Below are 15,952 nucleotides of genomic sequence, written 5' to 3'. Positions count from 1 at the left end.
CAATTTCGTTGGTTTGGAGTGTGGTCAATTTGGGTCGGACCATCTGAGTTGGAGCTAGTCGGTGGGTGAATGAGGCAATTTTGTTGGTGTGGGTTGTGAGGTGGTTCTGATCGTAGATTTATATATTCAAGATGAAAAGGGGTGTCATCGTAATTTCACATAAAAAAAAGGGTCAAAATAACCTAAAATGAAGAAAGGAGTTCCGAAAAAAAAAAATTGGGCTTTTTTGTCAGGGTTATTGTATGGACCTGCCGAAGAATTTTCCTTTGATGCAAAAGTTAGTATAGTCTATAGCCTATAGACGAGTATCTTATTGCAAACTGTGGGACCTTCATCGCAGTAGTTAAATAAATATTGAATGATGTAAACATTGAACGCATCGGTCCCATGGTCTAGTGGTTAGGACATTGGACTCTGAATCCAGTAACCCGAGTTCAAATCTCGGTGGGACCTTTTTTTTCTTCTTTTTACTGCCATTTTTTGTCATTCCACTTCTATTGTTGTTTTGCTGCTTTGCGAACCAGAAACCTTTTACTTGCTTCTTTCTGGTTGAGACAACTCGAGGAAAAATTGATAATAATCTTTTGGAAATTGGAACTCCTACATGCAGCTTGTAAATTGGTTCCACTCAACAATTCTTTTTTCTTTAATTAGATTTTTTGTTTTGTTTTTGCATTTGAATAAAAATTCGAAATTGTTGACCCCATACAAGCAAGAGGTAAAAGAAGAAATTTCATAGTTTCGTTTTGGCTGTGCAAGCGTTTCAATATTCTCATACACATGTTTTTAAGCAAACCTCCAAGAGAAAAACCGCCCAAGACCATTTTGGTTATGTATTATTTGTCAAAACTCAAGGTGCATCTAAAAATTTGCCTTACAATCAATCAAGAAGTGTTCCAAATGAGTTCGCTGCTCGGATTGGTCAAGGGTTCATTTCCCTCTATTGTAAAATTTTTTATAAATAAAGAAAACATTCAAGACTCTCAAAAGCAAACATGTCCATCCTGTTTTACCCAGAAATGAAGTGAAAAGACAGCACAGGCTTCAACCATACGAACTTTATGCACTCGAAGAAACCAGATAACTTTACCAATATAACCAGTACACTTCTGAATTCAATATTCTATCAAAAGTTCAAAACAATGAATTTTACAACAAGGAACCAAAAAATGGATGTCCTTTGTGGATCTCTAGGCTGAATTGTACAAGAAAAATACAAATTCCGCTGTACACAAGGCAGGATGTCAAATAACATACGGCACAGTGAATACTCGGAAAACCTACCAACGCAAACTAATCTCAACTAAGCTGATTTTTTAACTATGACAAAAGAAAGATACAGATTTACAAATTCCCAGGATATCAAAAAGGGAAACCTAAATGTTATCTCTATAACTGTATCAGAAGCATATAGAGTGGAAAGTCTAATGACCTGTGACAACTTGCATCCAGGTGAAGAAACTGGGCTCGGAGCAATCATGCTGGAATGCAAAAAGAGGAGCTCAGAATCGGAGGCAAGACACAAACCAGATGAGGCCCAGCCGGACTGCAACTTATATTCGATTCATCAACATCTGGCAGACCAAGTTGAGGGGGACGAACGTAACCCGCCACTAGAGGCACACATAATATCGAGATTTCTATCCTTGAACCTGCCATGGTAAGAATTTAAAAAATTTAATGAAGATGCCATAACAAGGAGACAAGTAAAACCATTTTTCAGAGCTATGAACCACAATGTATTTTCCTTGAAGAAAACAGATGTGAGGTTAAATAGTTCAAGAAACCTTGCTTTGCAGAGAGAGAAACATGCCCTCTTTTCCTCCCAGCAATCATCCAATTCTCAGTATTTGCACTGACTTCATATAACACCTCATCCTATACAAGCACAAAAGATTAGAAATATGATTTTCATTTTTTGTTTTTATTTTTGATAATTGCAGTCCATTATGCTTGAGCCATAATCACCTAAAGTATTCAGATTTTAACAAATGACAGTTGTACCACAACCCTCATTCTGCATCTATTAAAGGTAGCGGGATAGAACTTAAAAATACACTAAACATACAGATGGTCTTACTCTACTCCACTTCACGCAGTCAAAAATGAGTAAGACAAAGTACAACACCTCGTTCTAATTATGAAATTTTACCTTCCTAAACTGAAAAGCTGAATTCAACCTAGCCAAAATGGTTCAGACTCAGTTGGATGGAATTTTGGTTGTATTTTAAGGTCTAAACAACTTTTTACTATTTCCCTTCCTTTAAAGCAACAAATACGAAGCATAAAAATAAGCTTCACATCAAGGGGGTATTGAAAACAGAAAAAAGACACACCATACCATTACCACCTCATGTTTTAGGTGAAACAACTCAATGAAGTACATGGCAAGTACATGAATTTCCAGCTGACTTAAAAATGGTTAAACACTGAAGTTAATGCTCATTCAGAAATGAAAGTGAAAATCAGAGGGTAAATTATCATTAGCCTAAGATTTGACCATCACTTCTTAATTGTTCAATAGAATCAGACTGTGACTTACATTGTTAGGGGATACTTCATTCTCCTCAAAATCCTTTAATCTTTCAACCCTCCATTTCATGGTAACTAGCTGGCCAACCCTAAGCCCACTAGAAGGGAGAGGAAGAAAACCAACAGCCAGGACCGGATCAAGCACAGGCCTTTGCAAAGCAAGAGCACACCTGAAAATTAAGTCCTGTATATCATCCTCAGACCCAGAAGATTCTGCAGCCACAGGTGGGTGCGCTCCAATGGTTCTATCACCAGAAATTCCATATCTAATATTCAGTATACTATCTGATTGCAGAGCCTTAGGTTCATCTGCAGGAAAAATACAACAAAAGACGCATTGGTTCTGTCAATTGCATGAAAATTATAAATATAGAACAGATTCACAACTAAATCCATATTGACAGCGATGACAATGAAGACATGGCAGTGGCCTTTTTTTGGTGCTTGACATAGGCATAACATTTTAAAGGATTCCATCAGCAAAAGTCCCAACCTTAACAGATTACTGGAGATAAACAAGTGAACTGCTTGGATGACTGTAATCCTAAATTCACAAAGAAGCCAGCCTTCACCATAACAGGTTGATGAGGCTGAATGATGAAGTTTAAGACTTCATAGTATCCTAAGGTCTTTTGGATGCTGCATCTCATATGCAGTTTTTCATACTAACCCATTAGCCATTACTTCTTTCACCCCCCTAGTCCTTACAAGTTCACACTAAGTGTTACAAACTAAAATGATTGAGCTTATTGGCTCTCCCCAGATATCATATACATGATATCACTGCAAATTAATTATAAATACACTCTTGAACAAGCATCAATTTGTTTGTGTTTAAAAAATGGAAGCTTAGAAACATGAAAACATTTATAACATAAGTGAACAGTACCTTCAACATTTGTCTTCCCTAAGCATATACTGAATAACATTCCTGCTCTAGAATTTGGAGAAACGACAAGTGGAAAGTAGCCTGAAGTTGGTCTCCCATCACCTTGTCCAGTATTAACAAATCCATCTTGAAGATCAAGCCAAGCATCATAGATGGTCAATGTGGCTTTCACTTCAGAGTGTAGTATTACCTGGAAGTAGTCAACCAATGTGGAAATCAGAGAGGAACTAAATACTACTAAAGATATTGATAATTATCATGACTCATGACTCATGAGCACACAAAACATATGAACTGCCAATCTTCAAGGACTCCACAAATACCGTATTCTCCTGTTTCATGGATTTATAATATGCACAAAAGCATCATTCATGCTAAGGTAATTGGCTACAATGACATCTTATGGAGACTGACACAATTCCCATGTTTCAACACATACATAGGACGCCACACATGTCACGTTTTAATTATCTCACCACCAAGCTAGGACACAAAAATATGTTCTGTTTCAACTTTTGGTAGTTAACTATATTCATAATGGTAAAGTACCAATGAAAATAATAACTATTATATGATGTCCAGCGCATCATGCCAGTATTCAGACAAATAAACAACTATTAAAACAATAAAAGAAAGATGAGATAACAGAATATGGAGTGAAATCTGCAAGGATGATATGAAAAAGAAAATAACTCTTACATATCTGGTTATGATTTTTGAGGGATATCCCACAATCTTTACAGTACAGAAAACTGATTCGTTAAAATGTGGCATTGGTTCTACATTATTAATATTACAAATAGAAGAGTGCTTCTGAACACTAAATCACAAATACCTGCAGAAGCAAAGTACCATCATTGCATTTATCTGCAACTCGTGTGCTCACATGAAAAGGATCAGTAAAATGCACAGCGAGGGTCCTGCATATCAGGCCATATATATGTATATATTCAGACAACTTATAATCAATAAAAGGCAACTTTGAAAAGCTAAAAACAAAAAATAGAACATAATCCAAATAAAGATATGCGAGGATGATGTAAAATGAGAAATGCCTCTCAAATATCTGATTGTGAGATGCTCCAAATTCAAGTTTGAGTGCTATCGTCCTCATTCCATCCACAATGCTCTGTCTCTGGGGAGCCACTGCAATAAGACATGATGCATCATATACAGGTAAGCAGTTGGATGCAACAAAGAGCATTTACAACATATAAAATATAAAAACACAAACAAAAGAATTGCATCATGTTCACAACCTAAAGATGATCCTCTTGCAAGGTTTTCGCTGTTAGCACGAAGTGGAATCCATAAAATAGATGTCAAGTTGCTTGCCCAATGTGGAAACTCTACTCTATCATCACAGAAAGTCAACTTCTCAAATATTTTATCAACAGCCAAAGAACCATCTTTTGGAGTACCATTACAGTCTGCCACGCCCACTGAACTCTTTGATGTATCAGCATAACTTTCCATCTCAATGAAATTTGAGTCTTCAATTTTAAGACCAGGTCCAGTATCAACATACAAGACAGCACCTTTGAGGGAGTAGTTAATGGGCCTTGCAATAATCCCAACCCACTGAGGTTCATTTATAAGCAAAGCAGATGAAACAGCTGCAACAAGATCAACCAGAGGTCTTGGTTTGAAAACCTAAAAAAGAGGTCAATTAGATGGTACAATACCACATGGACATCTTAAATGAAATGAAACCAAGCTTAATCTCAAAGTTATGTACTGCTTCTGGATACAATTTTATTTACAGGTATAGATAAAAGAACAATGGTAAACCAGTATTTCGGGATATAACGGGTAGCAACATAGCTACAGTTCAGAAACGGCACCTTCAAGATAGGTCTAGGAGGCTTTTCATAACTCATAAAATCCTCACTGTCTTCAGGGCCACCCTTGGAAAAGCTATGAGATCTGAATCGTAACTGCCCAATTTGCCCAGTAAGAACCCCCAAAACATATGAACCTGGTTTTTGGGGGGGTAAATCCAGGGTAATGGTATTCCGACCGGGCTTTAATACAATTGCAGTAGAGCTCACTAATGCCTGAAATATCAGATGAATAATTCATTAGTATCATATATAATGCTCATACAACCCATAACCTCAAATGGTGTGCTAAAAATGCATTGCAAGTCCAAGAAAGCTTACCTTAGCAACCTCATCAGTATTAAATAATGCATTCAATGTGAGACTTAGTGAATCAAGAGTTATATCATCAGGAAAGCCACTCCAGAATGTTACAGATAGAGTACCAGGATCCCCATCGCATAATTCTAATGGAGGCCCAGGATTACCAGAAAATGTAATTAATGATGACACATCTAGTGGCACAGGTTGCTCCATTTCACCATGTGCAAGACGAACAACCTCTGACTGAAAAGCCTGGCGTTCCTTGGTAAAAAACAAGCCTTTATCTAAAGAAAGAAGTCTCACGCAAGATGAAAGATAGCCAGCTTGATCATTGAGTATTTTCTGACACTCTGCTAAATTGGGTAGAACTTCTGCCAATAAATCCTGCCATCCTTCACCTGCGTAAAGTGCACAAACCTTTTCATATGACTTTGCAGCCAGATCAAAGTTTCCATGCTTAAAACAGACGGCTGCTATTTCCCCATCAAGAACAACTCCATGCCTTTTCCACCAGGATCGATGATAATTGTCAGCAGCACCTTTAGTTAGCTCCAGATATTTTTGCTGTCAACGCCAGAATTTGTAATTTAGAAAACTGAGTGAATGCATGTGGACAATTTGACTGATATGCACACAGAGAGAGAGAGAGAGAGAGAGAGAACAACAAATTCCACAACTAAAACACTGAATCTTAATCACAAATCCAGGTTCTCTATGTAATACTGCTAAAAAAAGGAAAGAAATCTAACTTTTTATGTGGTAAGAAAAACAAAATCTAAGGTACGTCATATTTTTGTTTTCTGAAAGTAGAAGGAATATCATCTTAGAAGTGTTTATATACAGCTAAAATATTTTTAACCAGGATGGATTTATCATTGACAAGAGAGATGTCAACAAGAAAAACAGATTAACTAAAAATTATACAGCATGTATAGAGGAATTAATCATTTGAAGATCCCGAATGAACATTAAACCAAAAATAAGCAAGTGCATGCTTCATTTGTGCTTGTACCTCAAACTCCTCTGTAGATGACAAAGACTTCCATAGATCAGGATTAGAAACTGTGTTGCGCAGAGCATTTTCAGCAGCAACATAAATTTCAGCAAGTCTCATGGGCTTATCAATTGAGCTCTCGGAAATTCCTGGTGAAGAGTTGGTGCGTGACATAACACTTGCTTGTACTTTTTGTAATGAGGGCATCTTTAATGATGCATCCGAACCTGAACTGCCATCATACATCGTGACTACATTACAACTCAAAAAAGGAAGTTTAGAGACATAAAAATACTACTCGAGGTGAAAATATTTAGTAAAACTCAAAGAGCACTGCATTTACTTCAATTCTTGAATTTCTATTACCCATCACTAAAATTTTGGCGACCATCAAACATTTCAACCATATTTCCAGCAGAAAGGGAAGCCCTCCTCCTATTAGCCTCACGTAGTAGTAGGGAAGGTTCGAGAGGCAATGGTTTTCTCTGAATACCAAAGTGCTTGATTGATGGAGTTGCCTGGAGAATAATCTGCAGTAGATAGAAGAATAATTTAAGGGGAGAAAAATGCTTTTGCAAGAAACTCTAAAAAAATCAAGTGAACAATACTAACAACAATAACAGCAACTTTAGAAGATAAAAAGTTGTAAAATTGGCATTATAAAAAAACCGAAGGTTCAACTATTCAATTTTTTATTTTTTATTTATTTGAATAGAAACAATTTGTACTCAAAGAAGAAAGGAAACAAAAGAAAGAACAAATAAAACATACAGAAAGAAAGAAACAAAAGCCAGTGAAGCAAAACACACGGCCACCCAAACAGAAAACAAACAGCCAAACAACAAGACAACCCCTTAGACACTACAGCCTGCAAATTGCGCATAATTGTAGGATAGGGAATATCCTTAAAAGCAGGTGAAGTTGATGCCCAAAGGGCAGCCCAGAACTTCACTCTGTCTCATAATCCTCGAATATTCTCCTCTTGCATTCCAGCCAAAGGTTCCAGATCACTGCCTGCACCAGACTTCCACATGATTTAGCACCTTTATCAAGTCTTCCCTCAATCAACTTTAGAGGACACTAATAACCATGTGTTGATTTGATAAAGGTGCTAAATCATGAAATCCGCTTAACTATTGAATTAAATTCACAATTATAAACTCACATGATTAATTTGTCTGCTGTAGCATATGGGTGAATTGAGTGTTTAGGTACTTTAGCGGAAGTGAAAACAATGGAAAAAAGAAAATAGAACGAACAAGGATAGGTCTGGAATCACTCCAGGGGTTTGGCTGCACACCAAGAAGTCTCCAATCTCTGGAAAATAAACTTTACTCAATATCTCAAATCTCAACTCCAATAATGAATTACATAGAAGGGGTATTTATGATAATCTACCCTTAGAGTGAAAAGGAAAATTAAACTTATTCTAGGAAAGAAATCCTAATCCAAATAAAATAGGAAACTCAGAAATCCTACTGAAATCTGGAAAAACTTAGAGAGCCTAGGAACTAACAAATAAATTAGGAAACTAATTAATAATTCCCTCTTCCATCTCTTTCGTTAGTAAACCCTAACAGGTTTGACAAAGATGTCCTCATCATTGTCTAAATCATTCCAAATTTGAGAAATTTGAGGGTTAGAAGATCTATTCTGAAATTTTCGTAGGAATGGGTCAAATCTTCTGCTTTTAAAAATGTGAGATAATCATAATTTGAAAAGCAAGGATGGTTTTTGGTTAATTAGCACCTCAACCTAATGGAAATGCTAAGGGATATGAGTAAGAAGGAGTACTTGTAAATGCCTTGTAACATGCCCACAACTTCATACTACATTATTGACAGGCCAAACAGTCAGAGAAAATGCAAGAACAATAAACAATAAACCTTCTAATACTAGAATTTTCTGGTTTCATACAAATGGCATACTAGACGGACATAAATTGATGTAATCTCTATCAGAGAAAAATTACATCTACATGCATCCCCTGGGATTTAGTGAAAATATTAACCTAACTTTGATAGTCCAATGTTGCATGTGTCATACTAAGAATTTACCTTTTCTTTTGCCAGCACCTCAGAGGAAGCATCAGGTGGTACTGAGGGCCAAACCACTGGCTTGGGCCAAGGCAGCATGCTGAGTGAAGCACTGTCCAATTGATTTGAAAGGTAAAGCACAAAAATAAATTGAGAAAAACATCTGCAACTTTCTGGTGCATTAAAGCTAATTGTTATGATTACGTGTCGAAGCTTGTTTCTAGAATGCTAAAAGTGGTTTTCATCTTCAAAGATTCAATCTGTACCTGTTGCCAGGACTCCTTTCTATATTTGTTCCATATCCAATTAAATATGCAAGCCTCATGAACTGCATAAACATACCTTACATCATTGAGCATTTTATGACAGATAACTTGAAATTAAGAAAAAAATATAAATAAGATATCATGACTGTCCTGTGCAGCCACTTAGAATGATATACAACACTAGTGCCAATGAATTCAATAAAGTGCAAGCATCTCCAAAACAAAGTCTCTAATTAATCTTGATTGTCAGCTGAACAATGGATTTCATTTCACTTGTATCAATACACTCCAAAATGGTGTATCAAGGGATTAAATATATAAAACCAAACAATATTTTAAGGTCATCTTGCTTAAAAAATACAAAGAACTTTTACCTTAACCCTGCATAGTGAATAAAGGTCGCCTTGAAGGCGGTAGAACTCCTTTTCTATATCAGGTGCTGCAAGTCCTTCCTTATAATGTGAAGCAGTTGCATCGACTACGGATATGCAAGCTGTTATTACCCAAACTTCACGCATGCAAAAAGGTAGAATATTCTGAAAACAACTCCAAAAGGAGAAAACAGGAAAGGTGGGAAAAAGAAAAGAAAAAAGAAAAGTCAGAAGTGATCATCATGCTAAAGCTCAAGATATGTATGATGTTATGGTGAAAAACACTTCAAGAAAATGAATACCAGATACCTCATATACTGCCAGAGACTTTGAGAAGCTTATAATGAATGAGTATCCCCTGGCTGCAACTTCAAATGGGCGATTGAGCTTGAATAAAAGCTACATTTAACCATGTATCAGAAGGTGCAGTTCAAATTTATTGTTTCAGCAAAATAGAAAGCCACTGTATGCGTAAACTAGATTTTGAAGGCTCAAATTTTCAACGAATAAAATGACTGCAATGACATGATTGAAATTTGAAATTTGAAAAAGGAAATCCAGTACAAAACATCCCCAAAGGCATCAAGACTTTTTTTTCTTTAGAAAAGCAACCCTCTCTCTCTCTCTCTCTCTCTCTCTCCCCCACCTAGCTTTTGATTTAAATATGCTCCTATAGCGATAGTGCAGAACATTTGCCAAAATTTTGGTCATAGTAACATGCGAACCATCAATCCAATCAATTCGTATCTGCTCCCCAAGAGTGCAAAGTTAAATCTAGGGTCAGGGCTATCATGAACTGCTTCAGTTGTTCCTAGGCCATTCATTGCAAGTCATTTCAGACCCTTGAAATGCATTTGGGAAGTGGCAAAACCGGAAGGCAAGCCACCCTGCTTTGGCAAGTCTTTGAAATGCATCCATGATGCAGCACAGCCAGAAGGCTGGCCACCTGAAAGATTTTTTTTTTCTGAATGGTCAGATTATTTTTCTTATATTGAGTAAATAATCACTGATGTTTCTTTTATGCCCTTGGTAAAACTTTTATTCATCACTTGCACCATTTAGTTTACATAACATACTTGAGAGAGAGAGAGAGAGAGAGAGAGAGAGAGAATGATGAACATGTTGAATGACCTTATTAAGCATCTATCAACACATTTACGAAGCGCTAATTATAGAAATACAGTTGGAATTAGATGGAATGGAGAAACAGTTTACTACAGCATGCTAAATGAAATTTAAACTAATGGATTCCAGCAACCAATAAGCAGAACATTCAAAAGTAAGCCACAGTATTCCATGCCGTATAACATTAGGCTGTAAACAAAGCAAACAGACAGAATCATTTTAAGTGACATCGCTTAGTTCACCAACTCAATTTCACATACCTTTGATTGACAGGCAAACAGATACTGTCTGAATTCAAATTCCCTAAATGAGTCATCTTGAATGATTTGTGTCAATGGTTTGTTTCCAGAATTAATCAATGCTGCCTGATCATCCCCATGGTCAACTCCCCCAAAGTCTTTCCTCTTTCCAGTCATTTCAACTGCATCAGATGAAACAGAATCACTAATGGTTTCTTATCCAGAGGAAAAAGAAAGAAAGAGAAGAATCCATTGTTGTCCAGAATCTCACCATTTAAAAGCATTAATCTTATGTTAGAATGATGAATTTCCAAGTTTTAATTTCTTTTGGAGTAGCGTGCACACACACACACACACACACGATCTCATAGTGACTGATGAGCACAAACATTCATGCTCACCAATCACTGGATCATAATCAAATCAAACTTTTCACATTTATAAAATACAAAAGAGTACTTTATTAAGATTTGAATATTAGCCGATGGATTTTGAGAAAACACAATTATGAGCATGACTCCCCAGAAAATAGGGATCAAAATTGTGTTCTATGAATATCATGAATTGATAGAATGAAAATTATGAATGAATCTCAATATCACGAGTAAAATGATATTTACAGCAGTCAATGGTTGCTCATTTTTACAAAACAAGGGCACCCAACTCATGAACACCGCTACACCTTCATAAAGTAACGTAACATTGACTACACTTGCATGGTCAATTATTAAGAACTTATAAAATGTAGATAAAGTAAAGCTGAAAAGATCCCAAATACATGCATTTGAAGGTGGCATTTGCAGTTTTATGTGAAGATACTATTTTCATTAGGAAACATATATAGAAATCATGACATGTATTACAATGTATTACAACACCAAAAATGCTAAATAAGATATATGCATTATGCACCTGTTTCCAAATAACAAATTTCTAGTTCATCATATTCACGTAATGCATCTTCATGAAGATGAGCCATCTCAAACATAAAAGCCAAGCTTTCCTGAGAAGAGAAGCAACTATAGTAAGAATCCAGAAAGCAGAATCTGATTAATAGCTTAAGTTATATGGATTTGAAGACACAAAGGTTCGTGGGACTTGCGCCTAATAATTGCCTGAAGTAGGATTCAAAATGTACTTTTATAACATAAGTCAAACGCAAGAAAAGTTCTTCCATAAGATTTTCAATACAAGTGATTTATGCATGAAATCCACAACTGATCAAACAATCAGTTAAATCCTATTTTCCCAAAGCAGCCTCAATCAAATTCTTCTAGTCCAAAAATTGAGAAAAATGGGAAACCTTCAAAATGAAAAAATTGCAGAAGTTCCAAACTGGCATGAAGCGTTGTTCACTGAGTTTGCGTATCTCATCCTCGTAAAACTGTACACGCCTATCCAATGTATTTCTGATGCACTCCATGATCTTGGATTCCAAGTCCTCCCAAAAGTTTGCTTCAGGGGAATATAGATCGAACTTGCAACACCTAAGCAGAGAATACGTTTGTAAAAATAAAATGATATTAGGTCAAATAAATTCAAACTCAAACTAACTTCTTGTTTTTTTTCAATACAAGCAATAGTCTAAACTAGGGGAGGGGGATTTCTCACATACACACACTACCAAGGTGCCATGGGGGTTCGAACTTGAGACTAACTTCTTTAATTTTATATTTATCCTTTTGTGATAGACGGCATCATATTTTATGGTATATAATGAAGATAATGTAGAGATATCTACTTTCAGACAAAAATCAAAGATTACTATAACTAAAACGATCGGAAAATTAGAAAATCACTAGGAGGAAAGGCTTTCACCACTAATCTACTCACATTATACAATATGCAAGTTACTGAAAAGAAATGAAAAGAAAATTTCCACACATACAGGTATTATTAAAACCCAACCCAACCCAACCCAATTGTAATTATGCTGGTGAGATGGTCAATATACAATACACGATAAATAAAAATAAATAAATAAATAAATCCCCAAGTTCATCTTATAAACAATAATCAAGACATGAAACTAACATCAACAGTCTATACCTTTCTCCGTCTTTTGGCTAAGATAAAGTATAGAATGATCTGTTCCTATCAGTATAATAACAATGTTCTTGTCAAACTTATAGTTACAAACAAAATTCCTCCAGATCACATGTTGACTTAGTTAACAACAAAGAAGTTGTGTAACGGTTGAGTATTGTAAAAAATAATGATCTACAGGGGATTTAAATTATACTAATTTATTCCACAAAACAATTGATACACTTCGAGTAGCTCCTGTACAGGCTAGCTAACAATGTAGCATGGGAATTCTGGAACAGAATGAGATATTACATTTAATATGAACCCAGCTTCAAGCTAACTTCTGCAGGCTTCTCACACAATATCATTATAATAAATAAGTTGAGCCAGCCTCTTGTTGGAAATTTTAGAGCCATTTTGAAAACACACACTCTGGAACACCTTTGAATAGAGGGTAAAGAAAACTAGGAAAAGCCTAATGTGCACTAATATTTTCGCACTAATGTTTCCTTTTCTTTTGAATTTATAAAGTTTCTATTAAAAAAAATCACTTATAAAAGTGACCATATGTATATGAAACAATCACAACACCTACTTCTCAATGCTACTCAATCCAACCATTTAAACAAGGAAACATATTTGATTACAAAAGCAGTAAGCCTACCTTTCTCTCTTCTTGGAACTGAAATCAACTTCAAGCTTGGCATATACTTTATTTGCCATTTTGGTGGCTTGATCATTATTCGGGTGAGCCTTGGATACATAAACAATAAACCATTCCCGTTCATCATTTTGCACAATTAACTTCAGGCGCGGTTTAAGGATGGTCTTGAACTCATCAAGATCCTAATGAATTAAAAGAAAAAAAAAAGTGTTACTGAACAGAAAATTTTGGAAAATTTCTGTCCACAAATGAAATGCCAGTACATCAAATTTGCAGAAGAGCGTCACCATGAAATAGATCCATGGGGAATTGAACAAGAGACCTGCACTTCCTAAGGTGCTTATCTCGGCCCCAAATCCTAACACTGGTCTAACCTCTAGTGTTTATAGATATAAACATTATCTATTGGTTATGAAATAACTACATTAAGATAAATGAGGTGAACGAGATAGAATCTTACCTCACAAGTGACAAGGACTGCAGTTGCATATGGCTCCCGAAACCAAAATAATGATTGCTCTTGAGGGAACCGGCTACGAAGTCTCGAATCTGTGGTTAATATGAACTCAGCAGGAAAATTCTCCACAAACACAGGATTACGGGTCTTGTTATTTAAGCAAGCTCTTTTAAATGGCAAGTGCTCCTCAAATCCATTCTTGACAGTAGGCCACAAGTCGCTCACATCTTCAACTGAAAAAGTGCTCATGGTCAAACTGTTAGGTGAGAAAATGAAGCAAGGCTAATAACACATACCATTACTGCATAAACGCGAGTAGCTATCTGTTTCACTTCTTGCAAATTCAATACGAACTAAGGGCATGATCACAATATTAGAAGAAATTGTTAAGGGATCAACATCCCTTAGGTTATCTATAGGTTTCCATGTCGTGCATTCCGAACATCATAACCATAGCTATATAGCTTGTCACTAAACAAATGACTAATGCAGCTCCTCAAACAAATACAAAAATTTAAAACAATTTTTATGTTCTGAAACACCAAACAACAAATTTTGCGCATTGTTCCCATTTGGGGTAGGAATGGATGCCTTTTTCACTGCTTTCGGAAACAAAATTACAGAAAAATTGTTCCTGAAAACTCTCCAAATCTGACCCATTACAGGCATCATTCTACAAACACTCAACCAAATGTGCATTTGCTGCACCAATTTAATTGCTTTCCCCATGCTCAGACAAATACGCATTTTTACTTCTACTCTCAGATAGAACTAACACCTTTAATCACTCATAGAGCACCAAATCTCAATTCAAACCTAAAAGTGAGGGAGGTCACTAACGATCACAAAGATCAGTAGCTTCAAATGCGGAAAATGCTTAACCAAAAAAAAAGCTCAACAATAAATTTAAGCTCAAATTTGAAATTACAAAAAGAAGAAAAAAAAACAACCCAGAAAATTGAATGAGATTACAAAATTGTGAGATTTACCTGCAATCACGAGATGATCAAGGGAATTTTTGATCGTCTGGAACTGAGCAAGATAGTTCGCCATGTTCGACCTCGATCTATACCAAACATGTGCAATTATTCATCACCAACATAGAGAGAGAAAGAGAGAGCTTGAGTGAGGTGGTGGTTGTAAGTGTGATTGCTCTCACTGTCTTATGGAATCGAGTAATGTCGTGTAAATTTCGTTGATTTTGGAGTTTGAAGGTTACGATTTGTTTTGGTGCGGTCCGGAGATCTAGTGCTTCGCGATGCACCACACTTCATGATTCGCACATTGAATCTGAACCGTTAAATGATCCTACCCTTATCCTCTTTATAATTGACTAAGATGATGGCTTGCATTTTGAGTCTAATTTTGTAAAATTTATATTTGGAATCTATTAAAGTTTACTCAAACAATGTCTTGATGGTCTTTTGTATGGTATGCTTTATACAAGTGTTTCAAGCTTGTATTAGTAACATTAGTCTTCACTTTATTGAGTGTTTTAAGTACAAATCTTGTAGTGAGATTGGAATAGTTGTTTTGTGGTTTATTATTGGAAAATTATTTATCGTATGTACTTGTGTGACATCTGTGATTATCGTGTAATTAAAAAAAAAGAAATTTTGAATTAAAGGAAATAAATACCAAATGGACTTAACATTTTTGTTCACATATAACCAATAATTATATTTGTGTGACATTCTTGCATTAATAATTTTTTAAATGATAAGCATTTTTATGGTGATGAGAACATAGGACGAGGGGATTAGCTAAATGAGACAGGGAATGGGGTTGCTAGTGGTGATGTTGGTTAGGGATCATTATTTGACCTGTGGCTTGCTAGTCGAAGTGGGTAACATGAGACTTGATGGGTCAAAGTCTGACCCATCTCTATGGTTAGGCCCGCTCTAAGCTTGGGTAGGACTTGGACTTGGTATTTGAAACCCTTAGCCCGACTAGGCTTGCCCGTGTATGCCCTTCCTTTTTTTAAGATTTAGTTGATGCACTATGTAACCTCATTTTATACTTAATCAAAATAATGTAATACATATGATAAACTAATAAACTTCTTATTTTGTTTGCACATGTTATAAATTAAGTTCATTTTTTAAATGTTGTCTTAAATTTTGTAACAAACAAGAAATATATACAGTATATCTTTTAGTGCCCATTTTTTTGTCAAGTTCAAATTTAATGGTTAAATAAAGAATTTG

General features: G+C 35.8%; 1 protein-coding gene and 1 non-coding gene across 2 annotated transcripts; one reads left to right on the top strand and one right to left on the bottom strand.

Annotated features, from left to right (window-relative positions):
• The first annotated feature begins 381 nt into the window (after positions 1-381).
• Positions 382-453, top strand: TRNAQ-CUG (transfer RNA glutamine (anticodon CUG)). Its single transcript has one exon. It is a non-coding gene; the product is annotated as a tRNA-Gln (tRNA).
• Positions 454-1,085: 632 nt separating this feature from the next.
• Positions 1,086-14,948, bottom strand: CLUB (TRAPP II complex TRAPPC10/CLUB). The gene is made up of 21 exons (XM_089047832.1): positions 14,735-14,948; positions 13,749-13,978; positions 13,289-13,470; positions 11,900-12,083; positions 11,509-11,599; positions 10,618-10,778; positions 9,542-9,631; positions 9,236-9,397; positions 8,862-8,923; positions 8,617-8,707; positions 6,926-7,089; positions 6,578-6,791; positions 5,584-6,129; positions 5,266-5,478; positions 4,681-5,074; positions 4,477-4,567; positions 4,257-4,341; positions 3,422-3,611; positions 2,543-2,841; positions 1,788-1,878; positions 1,086-1,652 (listed from the first exon to the last, which is right to left on the bottom strand). Exons 1-21 carry the CDS (start codon positions 14,796-14,798, stop codon positions 1,477-1,479), a joined length of 3,780 nt encoding a protein of 1,259 aa, XP_088903958.1. The 5' UTR covers positions 14,799-14,948; the 3' UTR covers positions 1,086-1,476.
• Between the last annotated feature and the right edge of the window lie 1,004 nt (positions 14,949-15,952).

Source organism: Prunus mume, linkage group LG3 (assembly GCF_029339155.1).
Source record: "Prunus mume cultivar Tortuosa linkage group LG3, ASM2933915v1, whole genome shotgun sequence".
Lineage (NCBI taxonomy): Eukaryota > Viridiplantae > Streptophyta > Magnoliopsida > Rosales > Rosaceae > Prunus > Prunus mume.
The sequence above is the reverse complement of the archived record's forward strand: the minus strand, read 5'-3'. Positions and strand labels throughout refer to the sequence as shown.

Coding starts and splice junctions, on each gene's coding strand:
- CLUB (XM_089047832.1), bottom strand. CDS start 14,798: ATGGCGAACTATCTTGCTCAGTTCCAGACGATCAAAAATTCCCTTGAT. Junction 8,708..8,861: donor GAAAGGAGTCCTGGCAACAG/GTACAGATTGAA, acceptor TCAATTGGACAG/TGCTTCACTCAGCATGCTGC. Junction 7,090..8,616: donor AGGTGCTGGCAAAAGAAAAG/GTAAATTCTTAG, acceptor TATCTACTGCAG/ATTATTCTCCAGGCAACTCC.